Source organism: Polychytrium aggregatum (genome assembly GCF_025602895.1).
Source record: "Polychytrium aggregatum strain JEL109 chromosome Unknown BJ171scaffold_5, whole genome shotgun sequence".
NCBI lineage: Eukaryota > Fungi > Chytridiomycota > Chytridiomycetes > Polychytriales > Polychytrium > Polychytrium aggregatum.
The window spans coordinates 891,221-906,321 of NW_026516207.1; the positions used below are offsets into that span (position 1 = coordinate 891,221).

Sequence of the window (15,101 nt, forward strand, 5' to 3'; positions counted from 1 at the left end):
AGATGGCAGGAGTGTTGCAGGCGCGGCGTTTGCTCCCTTGGCCGTGGCCCTGGGCATCGCACCGGCAGGCCCAGCGATGCGATGCGATGCAACATGCTTGTCCCCGAGATCGCAGCGCTGGTGCCCCTACAGTCGAGTAGATATCCGGTGCAGTCGGCGGTACGGGGGGATGCGCCGCCGATTGGCAGGCCCACAATGGCTCGCTTGGATCAGGACAGCAGCTCCAAACCTCGTCGCTCAGCGCTCGTGTGGTCCTTGCGTCTCTGTCCTGCTGGCCCCTGCCATCTGCCGCCCCCTCCAGCTTCGACTCTGAATCGGATTCCTGGTCATGTCTCTCGCCACTCCTGAGCGGCCCTCGCACGCCGAGCCGCACGACGACGAGGCCGACGATATGATGGTCAGCCATGGGCTGCTGGTGCTTTCGCCCGAGCTAGACCAGAGCATATCGACGATTGTGCAGTCCAAGGATCCTTTGGACCACAGCGAGTTCAATCCCGTGTCGTACATCAACGAGCTCTTCCCAAACGGTAACGATGGCTTCCGAGGGCGACTCGCCGATCCGTCAGCATCCTGGCATGACGGCCGCTGCTGGCTCCGGCTATCATTCCTCGGAAACGGCCCGATGTATGGCTGCTCGGTCGCAAGGGCCATGCCCGAGCTATCTAGTTTTGCAAATGCTTACCCTGGCAAATCGACAACCTCTTTCGGATATGCCTTCGTTCTACTTCGTCGGGGGCCATGCAACCAACACACTCCTCCAGAGCAAGCCCTCTCCTCAATCGATGATGTACTCAAGCGGCTGCGTTCCAAGACCAAGAAGCTCGACAGGGAGATCAAGGAGCTGCTGCATTCGCAAGTCAATGACAATCAGACTCGAGTGGACCTGGAGGAGACCAAGCAGGCGATTATGGTAGGCAGCCCCTGTCTGCGGCAGCTAAGCGCAAGCCCCCAGGCTGCATATCGACACGGCTGCAGTCTTACCTGTGACGATGGACCTAGACCCTGTACGATAGAATCAAAAAGATCAAGGAGAAGGCCGCATCCTCTGAAAAGACCGTCCACGAGATTACCAAGGACATCAAGTCGCTCGACCAGGCCAAGCAGAACATCACATTCTCGATTACCGTTCTGCGGAGATTGCAGATGCTGGGTATGCACATTGCTATCCGTGGTGTCGTCGGTTGGACCGGGATATGCAGAGGCCGTGGGGTCAAGTGCTGCCAGCAGCATTTCCGAGGCTCCCCCATTGAATCGGGCTTGGGACAGGGCAGGGAGCGAAACCGTGCGAATCGGTTTCTGGGCACATCTACATGGCTCAACTGAGTGCACCCCGGTTGGAGCGCCGTCTCTCGATCGATTTGATCTTCCAAGATGCTCATCTGCGCCGATGTGGTGCTTTCCTCCTTTGCTCTGCTTCCTTGGACTAAACTCCCAGTCAGCACAATCGATCAGCTTAGGGTGATGATTCTGAAGAAGCGCTACGCTGAAGCAGCCCAGCTCCTGCAGGTTCGGAGCCTTGTCCAAGCAAGATACACCTCTTTCAGTCCGCAGCTCTAACGGCCAGCGCTTGCCTCTCACCAACAGGTCATGCTGCAGCTCCTGGAGCACTTCAGAGGGTACAAAAGCATTGGGCAAATCCTCTCGCTCTACGACATCATCAATCAGCTGCAGATCGATCTCCGGAGACAGATCGTCAATGACTTTGAGTCAGCCTTTGTCGGCGGCGCGCTGCGAACCATGAAAGTCACCCTGAATGATGCCTGTCTTGTGCTGGATGTGCTCGAGGGTGATGCCAGGTATGGTGCCCCGTCAATGATGCGAAATCAGCAACAGCGCATATGGGGGCGATGTGAGCGCTGCTCTGGTTGGAGCGTATCCGGCTACCTAAAAGTAACTCTGTCTGGGGATATCTGTTCCTCAGGAAGCAGATAATCGACTGGTACTGCGAGCTGCAACTCAAGGACTATCGTGCCATCTTCAAGGCCAATCCCGAGGTCTGGTTCTGTCGGCTTGCATCTGCTTCTGCACCAGCTCTGGCGTTTGCGATCACGATTCCGTCTGCGCTTGACCTTACTCGGTTCCTTTCGGCGCACATCTACTGGTGGGATGTAGGTTGGATCGCTCGACAATGTGTCACGCCGATATGCGTGGCTTAAGCGACTGCTGAAGACATACGACGAAGAACATAGCTCGGTTTTCATACCCGCGTGGAAGGTTGCCGAGACTCTGTCGCTAAAGTTTTGCCAGGAGACCAAGTACGTGTCGCTATCTGGGCATCAGGCTATCGAGCTCACCGGCCGTGGCAGCGAGAGAGCACGACTCGCCGCATAGTTGACCCATGTTCTAACACAGACCTGTACCATTATATCTGCAGAAAACAGCTCTCGGATGTACTGCTGCGAGCCGATGCCGTCTCTGATGTCAAGATCCTGCTTTCTGCCATCCATGTCACCATCGATTTTGAGGCCAAGCTTGAGAAGCGATTCAGCGGCTCGATCGAGGATACACTGCAGGCCATGATGGATGACAGCGAGACTCTGCAATCGACGGCCGCGAGCCCATTCTACAAGGCTATATCGCTGTGTTTTGAACCGTACCTAAAGCACTACATTGACTACGAGGATGCGTGAGTATCGAGAATCATCCGGAACGACGCGTGATGCAGTTGGGGCGAGGATACATACGCCAAGTGGGTTGTACCGGATCAAGACGAGGAGTTCTGGCGACTGCTAACTCACTGTCAAACGACGCTGGTGTTCCCATCGCGTGGTCCTCGCCTCTCATCGGCCATTGCGACAACTGAAACGACGCGACTCATCAGTAATCTGCGAGGAATGATGGAGGGATACAAATCAAGCGACCTCTCCAGCGAAGAAGACACTGTTCTTGCGTCCAGCACCGATCTGTTCTACTATTACAGGCAGACGCTTGTGCAATGCTCAAAGTACTCTGTGCGGAAGCCGTTCCTCGATCTCGCGCGGCTTTTTTCCAAATATCTGCGCATCTATGCAGACTACTTGACTGCGAAGATGCAGAGGTGGGTGTAAATGTGTCGCAGTCACAATCTACGTCTGCACTGGAAACGCCTCTGCCACACCCGTCGCTGGATTTGGAGAGACTTGGTGCTTGGCCGTGCTTGGACAGGAAATATGGCTGCCTGCTCATGGGTTACATCGCTTCTACATGACATGAAGGGACGAGAAGAAGGTGCTTACAAACGAAGATATCCGAATCATCGCCACTATAATCAACACGGCGGACTATTGCTCCTCAACCACATCACAAGTAGGCACAGTGTGGCCACGAGTTTGTAATGCGTGGCGTTGTTCACAGAGGCGTATCTGTGGCTCGATATAGCTGCCCATTTCCGCATCGCTGATTGACGCTGGGATCCTTTGTGCACGATTTCACCATCCCTTGGCAGCTCGAGGAGAAGTTGGTTGAGAAAATCGATGACGAGTTCAAAACGATGATCAGCATGAGCGGCGAGAGCGACGCCTTTGTGACGTGAGTATCCGCACAGTCAACGATAGATGCGTCTCTTCAGCAGAACTGGAACTGATTGGCGCTTTGCTTCCGCATCCACCGAGCAGCGTAACGGGGACAGCAATGAGGATCCTCATCCGCGGATTCGAAAACAGCATCGAGCCAGCTCTCGTCGCAATGTCGAAGCGCAATTGGGGTACGCTCGAATCTGTGGGCGATCAGAGCGAATACGTCACACAGATCGGCAACGTTCTCTCGGCCAGCGCCGCGGTCCTGAGGAGCTCCCTCTCTGGGCAGAAGTACTTTCGCACCTTCTGCGACAAGTTTTCAGAGTGAGTGCTGCCTTTGCAGCTCTCAGACCGACATGCGAGTCTGTGATCAATCCGCAAACGTGCCGGCAGGAAGCAGACTCGGCAACTAATCAGGAGGATGTTTTCTGTCGCTGTTGTACTGGTGTCCACCAGCTCGTTGCTGCAAAAGTTCAATAACAACATCTTCAAGTGCAAGCCCATCAACGAAGTGGGAGCAGAACAGGTTCGCGCCGTCCCCAAACCAACAAGCTCAGCAGCGTCGATTGGTCGTGCATTCGCTGCGGCGCTGAGTTGACTGACTGCTTGCCGAGCCTGAGCGGCCACACTCGAAAGCTTGTTCACATAACTCTCTGACACACCTACATCTTCCACCCAGATGCTCTTGGATACGTATGCGCTGAAAACGATTCTTCTCCACATTGCAACCATTGGAAATGACCCCGATGTGCAGCCCCCTGCAACGTAAGTATATCTCTCAACTCCCGGCTGACTGAGGGACTTTTGGCGGCTATCCACTCCATGAAATTGTCGGCGATGGACGGAAGCGTCGATCATGACCTGGAGTGTGGTTGTGCAATGCAAACTCAATCAAGCTGCAGCAGAAGGCGACCTTACCCAAGCACAACGTGCATTTCACACCCACAGATACATCAAGCTCCTCGGAAAGGGCGTTTCGAAGGTCGAGCAGCTCCTAAAGGTGGTGCTGAGTTCGCACGAGCCCATGGAGGGCCTGGTCGAGACCTATCTCTTGCTCTTTGGCGACTACAACGTGGGCAACTTCCAGAAGGTCTTGGAGCTCAAGGTAGGTTGCTGCGTAGCTACTGTTCGGGAGAAGCAGAGGCCGATACCTGTGCCAACAACTAGCTTTGTGACTTTCTGGCTGTGGCGCTGGATTGGCATCCGTCGCTCTCACGGCGGATGTGCACTCGCAGGGCCTCAAGCGAGCCGAGCAGCAAAGCATTGTCGAGTATTTCCAGACCCGCATCCCGGTCGGCTCGGCCCAGACTATGTCGACGATCGGCGTGGCGTCCGCCAACTCGCCCAATCCGTTCCAGATGAACGCCGGTGCGGCAGGCAAAAACATCAAGGAGGGCTTTGAGAAGCTGGTTGCCGGCATCAACATCACCAAGCGGAGTTGATGGGCACTCTCTGGTGCATGCGGTGCGGAAGCATGCCGCTGTGATGTGCGAGGCGCAAATGCGATATACAACGTACCGATTTTGAAACAGGACACCTCGGCATGCTGGCTTGTATGCCCTATGTGGGTCGTGTGGCTAGTGTGGATAGAATGCTGATCGGTCTGGCTGAATGATGCCGATCGGCACCAATATAATCCGTTCCAGCGACTCTGTTCTGCTCTGTCCTGCGTCTTCCTCCCTCATCGCAGGCGTGTCTTCTTGCCATGACTTGCAATGACATCACTCGCAGAGGCGACTGCGATCCAGCACAAGGAGCTCTGTTGTCTGGTGCTGCGCCGGCCGTCGCCCCAGAACAGCCGGCCCACATGGACCGACGGAAAAACATCAAAGCCGAGCGCCCCACCGCCCCGGCGCCGTGGAAACCGTCATGCGGTCCCTCAATCTCCGACTGGCGCGGTGCAGGTGGGTCGAGCCTGACAAATCGAGCCGGGCTACAAATACCCCCCCCTGGCACGCAGGACTGCTGTTCCCCCACCCCAGCGCAGATCTGCTCGTTCAGCCTCCCCGCTCTCCAACCTTCTGTTCGTCCGCCACCGTCATCCCCACCATGGCTTCTGAAGTCCCCAAGATGGAATACCGCCACCTCGGCAACTCGGGTCTGAAGGTCTCCGTGCTCTCGCTCGGTGGCTGGCTCACCTATGGTGGCTCGGTCCAGGAAGGTGCGCAGAGCATCCGACCCCGGCACGCTGCATGGATCCGTCTTTGATCGAGCGGGCTTTGGCAACTTTTGCCCGGCTCCTGTTGCTCACCCGCTTCGCCCCGCTTGCAGAGGCCGCCCTCGAATGCATGCGAGTTGCCTACGAGAACGGCGTCAACTTCTTTGACAACGCTGAGGCGTATGCCTGTAAGTACCGCAGCGTTCCTCCCCCTCCCTTGCCGACGCCTGCCTGCGGTCCAGTGTTTTGGTTTGGTTTGGTTTGGTTTGGTTGTTCTTGCCAGCTGACTCGCTTTTGCTTCTCACCAACGCCAGCTGGCAAGTCCGAGGAGCTCTTTGGCAAGGCTTTCCAAAAGTTTGGCTGGGATCGCTCGACCTACATCGTCAGCACCAAGGTGAGCCGGGGTGCCCTCATCCTCCCTGGCGTTTGCACTGACCCCCCCCCGGCCAATACCGCATTGATCGGGTATGCGTCCAGATCCATCCCGCCCGTTCTTGTTTCCCGCTAACGACTCGGCTGTGGATCAGATCTTCTGGGGTGGCGAAGGTGTCAACCAGCGTGGTCTGAGCCGCAAGCACATCATCGAGGGCACCAACGCTGCTCTCAAGCGCCTCGGCCTGGTAAGGCGATCGACATGCATCTGCCTGATGCACATATTGTGATATGCTGCTGTGTAGACTGTGGCTCACTCGAGCGGCTCTTGCAGGACTATGTCGACCTGATCTTTGCCCATCGCCCGGACACCTCAACTCCCATGGAGGAAGTCGGTACGTTGTCGTTGTTTGCACACACAAGCAGCAACTGGCCACCCCACTGCTGCCCAGTATGACGGGTTTGGCGGCATTTGCCCCTGGCTCATGCAAACGCTGCGCGAGTACTTGGATCGGCGCGCAGGTACGCATTCTGCATTCTCATCTAACCCCCACGACGCTTTGCGCTTCCAGTTCGTGCCTTCAACTGGGTCATCGACCAAGGCAAGGCTTTCTACTGGGGCACCTCGGAGTGGTCTGCTGAGCAGATCACCGATGCCCATCGTATTGCCGAGAAGCTCGGTCTGATCGGTCCTCTGGTGAGTGGACACATCGAGCACGTTTGTCTTGCCAGCAACGAGACGTGGGCGAGTTTGTACCAGCCGCTCCATAGCCGGCGGCGCCACTAACCGTTCTTTCCCACTTACCCATGCCATCTCATCGATATTCAGATGGAGCAGCCTCAGTACCACATGTTCCACCGCGAGAGAGTAAGAGGCCCGGTCGTGTGCGAGCATGCCGTTTCGTAACGATCTGTGGTTGCGCGTCTAACATGTCCGCCACGGCCATTTGCAGTTCGAGGTCGAGTACGCTCCTCTCTATCAGAAGTACGGTCTGGGTAAGTCCGTGCTCTCACTGCATGGCATCGAGTGTTGTCATCATCGAGTCGCCCGAGGGTGACGGGGGGACGCACGGGGACCGCCATCGCTGCGGTCGAGAACAGCCGTTCTGATCCACTGTGCTTTGTCTGTCCAGGCACCACCATCTGGTCCCCTCTTGCCTCGGGCATCCTCACGGGCAAGTACAGCAAGGGCGTCCCCGAGGACTCGCGCCTCAACCTCCAGACTGAAATGGGCAAGTACCTCCGCAACGAGTACTTGGAATCCGAAAAGGGCCGCCAGAACATCCAAAAGGCGATCAGCCTTGAGGTAGGTTTGCTTAGTGCGGAGCGAGCATATGGATGAGATCGTCGAACGAGAGCGACCACCGACATTGGACTCGTGGGCCTAACTGCCTGCTTTTTGCTGTGCGACGCTGTCTGGTCTGCTGTCTCTAGCCCATTGCCAAGAAGATCGGTGCCTCGCTCAGCCAGCTTGCCATCGCCTGGTGCATCAAAAACTCCAACGTTTCTACTGTCATCATGGGTAATGTGTCCACGACCCTGGCGACTCCTGGCAGTGTCCATCCTGGCTCACGAGCAAACCCAGCTGTGCTGACACATGGTGGCGCTTTTGTTTGCTCGATTGGTTCGTCTCAGGCGCCAGCAAGGTCTCGTAGCTCGAGGAGAACCTCAAGGCTCGCCAGTTTGTGCCTCTCTTGACCGACGAGATTATTGCCGAGATCGAAGCTGTGCTTGACAACAAGCCCAAGCCCACTCCCAACCTCCGCTAATGGGCCGCACTTTCTCGCCCAAACACCTCCGACTCGGTGCGAGGGTGCTGCCTCGGTTGTCATCCAGCCACGGTGTACTTTCGGGAGGTGCTCTGGCAGCGCTGCTGATTTCCGAGTATCTTCTCCCCTCCCTGTCCGCGAGCTCTTGGCCAGATATCCAGCCAGGAAGTAGCTAGCTCGCGTGTACTCTCCGTCGGTATCGCAATATACTCAGCGCCGTCCATGGGAACGGTGTGTCGTATAGCAGCACATGAGGGCGATCCGAGCCGGAATGGGGACAGCCTTTGGGATATCGCGGCTATGTCATGGCATTGTTGTTCTGGGGATTTCACACATCAAGCGCGATGGCATTGGGGGGGGGGACAAAATATTTGATCAATGGTCAAAATCAAGGGTGCCCCGTTCTTTATCGGATCGCCCGTAATAGACACGTATATTCGGGGCCGAACGACAGCCCTGGCTCAAAGCAGTGTCCCGTTTCGTTGCGCAGATGCTGCAGAGCAGATATCGAGGGCAGAAAGGTACTTGAATAGCCGGCAATGAAGCGCGGAGGAGGGAGGCAGCAGCATATCGGCACATGCGGGAAGAGTACTAGGGGCTCTGGTTGTGGGACAGCTGTCGTCTCCATGTCGTAAACTTCTCGGAGGTCAGGACTCTCAACTCGGCGAGCTGGTGGTAGAGGATGAACTGACCCAGCTCTTCAAACTCGTCCAGGACCTTGGAAGCGTCGCGCTCCGAGTCGACCTCTGACCCAAGGCCCGAGACAGCAAACGGGAAGGTGCCCTCGACGCGGGACTTTACGAGGAGAGTCAACTCGGCCGAGGTCATTCCGCCTGTGAGCAGCGGGATCTTGAGGTCGTCGAAGGTCTTGAGGATTTGGGTCTTGAGCCGGAAGATCTCGGACTTGGACATACTGTCGGATTTCAAGATCACAGGGATAACAATGGTAAAGGGCGACAGGAGACGGATGTACTCGATGTCGACGGCCTTGAGGCGATGTAGGATGCCGTAGAGACAGACGTCGACGTGGGAGTGGCCGCCGGTGCCGGACTTGAGCAGGTTCTGGATGGTCACGGGCTGGGCCGTGGGCGCAAACAGCTTGTCGGTGGACTTGAACTGGGACTCGTGGTATTGCAGCACGGGGAGGATGGTCTTCATGGCGTCGGTCTGGTAGCCGTAGCCAGGGGTGTCGATGACTGTGATGTTGTACTTGGACTCGCCAAAGATCTGGTCAGCAGAGGTAACAGTTGAGGCTCGCAGTTCGCGGGTGGCGGGTGCGTTGGCGCCCGAGCCAGAGGCGGCACCCTCGAGGATATGGGTGGTGCTGGGCTCGATCTCGTAAATCTCGGGGAGGCTGAAGAGGCGCTTGACAAGAGTAGTCTGACGACATCAAGGTTGCGATGTTAGCGAGAACAAAGGAGTATGGGGGCAGTGGGATCAGTTCGGATGGGATGGGATGGGATGGGTTGCTGCTTTTTGATTCTGGTATTGAACGTGCCTGCTCGACATGTTCCAAGCAGCTCCACAGCGATGGGTTGCGCATTCAACCACAGTTCGAGGTTGCGTCCAATTCAAGGGCCACATCGGCACTGCTTACCTTTCCGATTCCAAGGTCGCCAACGATTGCAATCTTGACGTTGCCAATCTGCGACACCAAGGGCGCTCTCAACTGGCGCTTGAGGTTGAGGTTCTTCCATTTGAGGGCAACTGGATGGACAGTCTCGGGCTCGTCCGTAACAGGAATCGGCACACGGACAAGCCGGCTCAGGAGCGACCCAAGGCTGGCTGCACTGGTAGGGAGGAAGTGCGACTCAACGGGGCGCGGCGAGAGAGGGGACTTGAGACTGTCGAGGTTGCGTTGGTTCTCGATCAGGGTAGGAGCAGACGACAGGATGCGATGCTGCGAGATGGTGCGCTCCAGGGGACCTTTGAAGGGCAAGAGGGGCAGGTCGCCTGCGTTGCCGTCCTGCTCCTCGGGTCCGTCTGCAGACTGGAGAAAGCCAGATGGGTGGAATCCAAATGCCTGAGTCTCGGAGTGCAGAACGAACGCCCAGCCATCCTCGTACTCAAACAGCTTCTGGACCAGATCGTCAGCCGCGGTTGTCAGCTCGTCGCTGCTCAGGGGGCTCCAAGCTCGAGTGACCTTGAACGGGGCGGGGAACTGGGCCGAGGCGACAGGAGGAATCGATGCCGGGGCAATGCTGCTGTTCTTGCTCTCGACGCTGATGCCCGGAGGAACGAATCCGTGGGCCCCGCTTGTGGCCAGCTGGGCAAAGATCCATCCGTCAGGGAAGCCGCGATGCTGGACGAGGACATCGCCGGGCTGGACCTGGAGTTGGTCTGGGAGGCTGGAGCTGAAGCTGCGCTTGACGAGCCGGACGACTGGCGACGGGGCAGACATGGTAGCAGCTGGGCAGGAGGCGTAGGAGGCGTAGGAGGATCGAGGGGTGCGAGAGCGGGGCAAGGGCGAGCTGCAAGCGAATAGGAAATGCCGAGGACTTGGCGACAGGAATGCAACGGAGGATGCAGCAAGGGGGTAGGAAAGGAGGGTTAATGCTCTGGGGCAGCAGGTACGTATGAGGAGGGGCGGGCAATGAGGCTGCTTGGTCTGCAGCGGGATGGAGGGGCAAGACGATGGAGGGGCAAGACGATGGCCAGGAGGCGATGGCGGTGGGAGGCGAAAGGAGCGCAGGAGCAAACCAGCCAGGTGGGGGCATCGTCCACTCCCAAAAAAAGCGCAACCCGCCGGTGGGTGAGATGTGCGGCCAGCGCCGCGGATGTATTAACGAGCGACATCGATTCACTTGCTCATCGCCTGTTCGTCCAGTGCTCGTCCATCTGTTCACCCATCTGTTCATCCATCTGTTCACCCAGCTGCTCATCCATCTGTTGATCCACCCCATGTTTACAGCTTTGCGCGGCGCTATCTCGCAGTCCCCACCCGGGCCACTCCAACGGTACAGACAGGCATGCATGTATATTCAGTCAAAGTGCTGGTAGGCCGCTGGGCGTCAGGCACTCCCGGTCGAGTACTCTAGCAGTTTTGATGTCGCAGGGTGGCCAAAGCCGAGCGACTCGATCACCACCTCCTGGGCAATCTCGTCGACCGCGGCGCCTGCTCCCTTCATCGTGTCGATCCAGACCTCGGCCTCGGTGCCCTTGCCGTGAGTGGCAAAATGCTGCAGGACGGTGTTGTAGCTGGCGGCATTGGGCGAGAGACCCGAGGCCAGGATGCGGTCGAACAGCTGGATAGCCGAGTCACCCTTGCCCTGGTCGCAGTACGTCGCGATCAAGGAGTTGTACACCTCCAGCATCTGCGACGAGGCCGCCTCATCCGGCAGTTTGGTCTTGATGAGCTCCAACACAGCCTGGAGCGAGGACTCGTCACCGTTGACGACGTAGCCGCGGGCGAGGTGGCCCAGCAGCTCGGCCGAGACAGGAAGATCGACGCTCGAAGCAATCGTCTCGATCTTGGCATAGAATTCCTCGGGCTGGGCCACAGGGCCGCACTGGCTCGCGACAAGACCACAGATCGAGTCTGAGAAACTGACACCCTTCTCGACAATCTTGGCGTAGGTGCTCCAGAACAGGTCGGCCTCGTTGAGCCTCTGGGCTACCTGGAGCTGCAGTGCAAAGATGCGACTGCTCTTGTTGAAGTTCTGCTCCTCCATCCGGGTGAGGGTCTCGACAGCGCTGTTGAGGTCGCCGCGCTCAATGTGGGCCTTCAGAACCGAGGCATAGGCACCCTCGGATGGCACCAGGGTCTGGCGCATGCGCTCGAACAGCTCGACGACAGCGTCGTAATCGCTCTCGCTCTCGGCAAGAGTCATCAGCGGCTGGATGGTCACACGGTCGGCATAGGGGCGGCGATTGCACATGCGGTTGTAGAACTCGGTTGCGGCCTGGCGGTTTCCCGACTTGGCCAGCGCGCCCATGATGCGGTTGTGGTGGAAGATGGACAGCGAGCGCTTTCGCAGGGCCTTGAGATACTCATTGGTCTTCTCGGCGTCTCCCGCGCGAGCGTAGGTCGTTGCCAGGAAGGTCATGATGAGTTCGTCCTTCTCATACGGCATCTTGGCCCGCTTCATCTCCGAGAGAACGGCTTCGGCCTCGGCAACGTTTCCCTCGACCGAGCACACAAAAAGAATGTGCTTGTAGCTTTCGAGGTTGGGGCGGTGTGTACGAGTCAGGTCCTCGTAGACACGGCGGATCAGAACATGGCGCGTGCTGGGTCGGCCGATGGTTTTGCTGTAGAGGAGCTCCATGATCTGGTTGAACTCGTTCACGGACAGGAGCGAACCCAATCCCTTGGACGACAGCACCGAGTAGTTTGCCCACGCCTGGCGGAAGTTCTGCGAGTCCAGCGAGCCGTAGAATCTCGAGATCCATGACAAGTCGCCCGACAGCAGAGGTTGTGATGGCGAAGCCTCGGCCAGTGACGATCGTGAGACAGCTGCCGACGAGAACTGGCAGGCGACGGTGTACGGCGAGCGGAGCAGAGCCGCGGTCGGAAGTCGTCCGATCGAGCGGCGATATAGGGCGAACATGTCTTGGAGACGTTGACGGGGATGTGTGATGTGTGCTGGAGAGTTGTGTTGGAGAGTTGTGTTGGTGACGAGGAGCGAGCCGATGTGACTGGGCGCTCAGCAGATGCCGGCTAAATGGCTGATGCTACATCCGGCAGAGCAGAGACGGCGATAGAGTCAGATACAGCGAATCTGGAACGGCTAGCTAACGTCATCCCGCTGTCGATCGCCCCACGGACGGACGCATGCAAGTTCAGATCATGGCGATCTGGGCAAGCGAGGTGACATGGCGCTTCATGCGATCTGCTCAAACCCAGACACGGCCAGATCTGGCGCCGCCGCCGCAATTGCGCAACCGCAGCCAGTCACAGCCGCGTGTGCAGCGCAGACTATCGCTCTCACCTGGTCGCAGTCTCGGACGCCAGCGGGGTGTGCGGCAGCAGCAGCAGCAGCAGTCGATAGATCGATCGATCGGGCGAGACGCAGCCAGGACCGACTTGGGCAAACGAAAAAAGCAAAAGCGGAAAAAAAGTTCTGTGCGCGCAAGTTGTGTGGCGCCAGTGTTCTGTGCAGCCTTGTGGTTCTGTGCACACGGATCCACACTCGACCCGCACTCGACCCGCACTCGACCCGCACTCGACCCGCCCAGCCTGCACGTGTGTCATGTCCGTCACATGCGCAGCGGCCGTGCCACCGATGTCTTCCCCGTCGCCGTCAATATACATATGGCCCGTTCGATGTTCGTCTGCTCCCGAGCCATCCGCCCCAGACAGATCCGGTACACCGCTGCATCGGTCTTCAGCACCAGCATCCGGCCGCTCCTCTCGTTCCGCACAATGGGCTCTGCCTCAACCTGTGTCCTTCCCGATTCTGCCTTCGCCGCCCTTCAAAGCATATACCAGGACAAGCTCGGCGACAAGTAAGGACTCGCTTCGCTCGCCATCGCAAGCGACCATCTCCCTGCACCATGTCCACATCTGGGCATATCCTGCATCGCTGCAATCCCAAATACAATTGGATGCTGGCTGATCTGTTGCTTTTGCCGATCCACCCCAATTGGCAGGATCAAGGCCCTCGAAAGCTCCCTCGAACAGGCCGTCCCTGCACACCACGCTCTTGTCGTCAGACTCGACGGATGCGGCTTCAGCAAGTTCACCCGGGGGCTCGTCAAGCCCTACGACCAGCGTCTGACCGACGTCATGGTCCAGACCTCCAAAGATATGATTTCAAAATTCAATTGCTCCCTGGTCTACACCCAGTCGGATGAGATCTCGCTGGTCTTTCCCGCAGTCATGCCCGTGCCTGGAGTGCGTCTGTCCGCCGAGCCCTCTGAGTACAGCACAACCGACGGCCCAGTCCCAGCCCCAGCCCCAGTCAAGCGACCTTTGCAGCAATCGGAATCCATCGCCCAGAGCCCCGATCCGACACCGTCTCACGGTCAATCCGCACGGAAGCGCTTTGCCGAAGACGACGGCGTGGTGCGGACGCACATCTACAACGGCCGGGTCTCCAAGATCTGCACCGTCGTTGCGAGCTACTGCTCCGTGCGATTCAACTTCCACCTCTCGCAGTTCGACTGGAGCGACCTCGATGCCGCAGTGCAGCGCCGCATCAAGAGCCACGTTGCCTATTTTGATGGCCGCATCGTTCCGTGTCCAGACGATCGGGCCGTGATGGAGGCGATCTTTTGGCGATCCAACTTTGATGGCTTCCGAAACGCCGTCTCGCACGTCTCGCACTTCCACTTCCACCATCGAGAGATCCAAAACAAATCCGTCGTTGAGCAGCTGCGGATGCTTCAGAGCCAGAAGGACGTCAGTCTGTTTCGCGACTTTTCGACGCAGTATTTGTTTGGTACCTGGATCAAGAAAGAAAAGTATCCCGTCTTCGGATTCGTCAATCCCAAGACCCAGACACCTGTGCCGGGTCCTGTCTGGCGCAACCGCGTGCGCACCGGCTCGTTCAACTGGGCAGACTGGAGCGAAGCCGATCGCACGATGTTTTGTCTCGCGCAGTACTGGACGGACGAACCGTCGATGCCGCCCAAGAATCCCCTCGCCGAGAACGGCTCGGCAGAGCTTGCTGACTCGGCTGGGGAGACGGTGTAGCAAGCCGCGCTTGCCATGGCCGATTTATTAAAATATATCTCGACAATGCCGGGTGCTGCTAGCCATCCAAAATGCCGACGCACATGCTCTCGAGCCGCGTCCGGGCCGATGGAGGATGGGGCATCGCCTTGAATGTCGAGGTGCCGTCCTTGCCTGTGCAAATGAACAGAGCGAGTAATGTTGAGGATGCGGTTGATCCTCGCGGTGGTATATACCTAGTCGATCTTTCTCATTTGCTCAATATATCAGAGACCCAAGGGATCAATAGCGACAAACAATCGCCAGCTGCAACATGCTGATTGCCGCGGGATATGCTCTCGCCGCCCGCACCTGCGTTCTGGAGCAAGACTTCCTTTCCACCAGGATGCTGTCGCAAGGCGAGCGTGGAATGTGAGTTGCACCGTCGGGATTACCGGGCGGATCGGGTTTGTGTATGCCAGTCTACACCACATCACCCCATTCCATGACGGGATTTCCACGCGTGTCTCGCCCCATGGGTATGATCTCCCGCATGGCTCGCAGCTTTGGGTGCCGTCTCTGACAACTCACCTTTTCTAGGAAGTGAGTGACGTCGTAGACTTTGTTATCGACAACGAGCCAGCAGTCATTGGTCTTGTTGTGCTGGCTGATTTGGGCAAGGGTGAGTTTCTTGAGCTCGCTCATGGGAAATAGTA

The 15,101-nt window shown here is 57.7% G+C and overlaps 6 protein-coding genes across 6 annotated transcripts; 3 read left to right on the forward strand and 3 right to left on the reverse strand.

The window, feature by feature from the left end:
• The first annotated feature begins 38 nt into the window (after positions 1-38).
• Positions 39-4,995, forward strand: BJ171DRAFT_238158 (Vps53-like protein). The gene is made up of 16 exons (XM_053106609.1): positions 39-527; positions 762-910; positions 1,000-1,150; positions 1,436-1,506; positions 1,585-1,796; positions 1,922-1,994; positions 2,113-2,255; positions 2,375-2,626; positions 2,822-3,037; positions 3,195-3,285; positions 3,425-3,507; positions 3,594-3,818; positions 3,951-4,020; positions 4,174-4,259; positions 4,443-4,599; positions 4,730-4,995. Exons 1-16 carry the CDS (start codon positions 329-331, stop codon positions 4,934-4,936), a joined length of 2,385 nt encoding a protein of 794 aa, XP_052970399.1. The 5' UTR covers positions 39-328; the 3' UTR covers positions 4,937-4,995.
• Positions 4,996-5,475: 480 nt separating this feature from the next.
• On the forward strand, positions 5,476-8,042 carry BJ171DRAFT_490945 (NADP-dependent oxidoreductase domain-containing protein). Its single transcript, XM_053109684.1, has 12 exons — positions 5,476-5,655; positions 5,766-5,840; positions 5,967-6,046; positions 6,180-6,272; positions 6,359-6,419; positions 6,597-6,721; positions 6,854-6,892; positions 6,978-7,020; positions 7,158-7,330; positions 7,459-7,546; positions 7,660-7,670; positions 7,707-8,042. The coding sequence occupies exons 1-12, from the start codon at positions 5,544-5,546 to the stop codon at positions 7,791-7,793; spliced, it is 987 nt and encodes a 328-aa protein (XP_052970400.1). The 5' UTR covers positions 5,476-5,543; the 3' UTR covers positions 7,794-8,042.
• A 70-nt stretch (positions 8,043-8,112) lies between these two features.
• Positions 8,113-10,466, reverse strand: BJ171DRAFT_490946 (Septin-domain-containing protein). Its single transcript, XM_053109685.1, has 2 exons — positions 9,391-10,466; positions 8,113-9,173 (listed from the first exon to the last, which is right to left on the reverse strand). Exons 1-2 carry the CDS (start codon positions 10,192-10,194, stop codon positions 8,385-8,387), a joined length of 1,593 nt encoding a protein of 530 aa, XP_052970401.1. The 5' UTR covers positions 10,195-10,466; the 3' UTR covers positions 8,113-8,384.
• A 284-nt stretch (positions 10,467-10,750) lies between these two features.
• On the reverse strand, positions 10,751-12,826 carry BJ171DRAFT_596104 (uncharacterized protein). The gene is made up of 2 exons (XM_053114652.1): positions 12,722-12,826; positions 10,751-12,464 (listed from the first exon to the last, which is right to left on the reverse strand). The coding sequence occupies exon 2, from the start codon at positions 12,338-12,340 to the stop codon at positions 10,805-10,807; it is 1,536 nt and encodes a 511-aa protein (XP_052970402.1). The 5' UTR covers positions 12,341-12,464; positions 12,722-12,826; the 3' UTR covers positions 10,751-10,804.
• Positions 12,827-13,081: 255 nt separating this feature from the next.
• BJ171DRAFT_438628 (tRNAHis guanylyltransferase-domain-containing protein) lies at positions 13,082-14,701 on the forward strand. Its single transcript, XM_053108002.1, has 2 exons — positions 13,082-13,238; positions 13,383-14,701. Exons 1-2 carry the CDS (start codon positions 13,156-13,158, stop codon positions 14,425-14,427), a joined length of 1,128 nt encoding a protein of 375 aa, XP_052970403.1. The 5' UTR covers positions 13,082-13,155; the 3' UTR covers positions 14,428-14,701.
• On the reverse strand, positions 14,486-15,090 carry BJ171DRAFT_578124 (cytochrome b5-like heme/steroid binding domain-containing protein; the record flags this gene model as incomplete). The annotated part of the gene is made up of 3 exons (XM_053113860.1): positions 14,486-14,580; positions 14,758-14,794; positions 14,977-15,090. 3 exons carry the CDS (start codon positions 15,088-15,090, stop codon positions 14,486-14,488), a joined length of 246 nt encoding a protein of 81 aa, XP_052970404.1.
• Positions 15,091-15,101: the final 11 nt, after the last annotated feature.

Bases quoted from the DNA above. Each gene is read 5' to 3' on its own strand.
- BJ171DRAFT_238158 (XM_053106609.1), top strand. From the start codon at position 329: ATGTCTCTCGCCACTCCTGAGCGGCCCTCGCACGCCGAGCCGCACGAC. The intron at 1,797-1,921 runs GTATGGTGCCCC...TCTGTTCCTCAG, and splicing joins GTGCTCGAGGGTGATGCCAG to GAAGCAGATAATCGACTGGT. The intron at 4,260-4,442 runs GTAAGTATATCT...TCACACCCACAG, and splicing joins GATGTGCAGCCCCCTGCAAC to ATACATCAAGCTCCTCGGAA.
- BJ171DRAFT_490945 (XM_053109684.1), top strand. From the start codon at position 5,544: ATGGCTTCTGAAGTCCCCAAGATGGAATACCGCCACCTCGGCAACTCG. The intron at 6,273-6,358 runs GTAAGGCGATCG...CGGCTCTTGCAG, and splicing joins CTCTCAAGCGCCTCGGCCTG to GACTATGTCGACCTGATCTT. The intron at 6,722-6,853 runs GTGAGTGGACAC...ATCGATATTCAG, and splicing joins TCGGTCTGATCGGTCCTCTG to ATGGAGCAGCCTCAGTACCA.
- BJ171DRAFT_490946 (XM_053109685.1), bottom strand. From the start codon at position 10,194: ATGTCTGCCCCGTCGCCAGTCGTCCGGCTCGTCAAGCGCAGCTTCAGC. The intron at 9,174-9,390 runs GTAAGCAGTGCC...TGATGTCGTCAG, and splicing joins GCGACCTTGGAATCGGAAAG to ACTACTCTTGTCAAGCGCCT.
- BJ171DRAFT_596104 (XM_053114652.1), bottom strand. From the start codon at position 12,340: ATGTTCGCCCTATATCGCCGCTCGATCGGACGACTTCCGACCGCGGCT.
- BJ171DRAFT_438628 (XM_053108002.1), top strand. From the start codon at position 13,156: ATGGGCTCTGCCTCAACCTGTGTCCTTCCCGATTCTGCCTTCGCCGCC. The intron at 13,239-13,382 runs GTAAGGACTCGC...CCCAATTGGCAG, and splicing joins CAGGACAAGCTCGGCGACAA to GATCAAGGCCCTCGAAAGCT.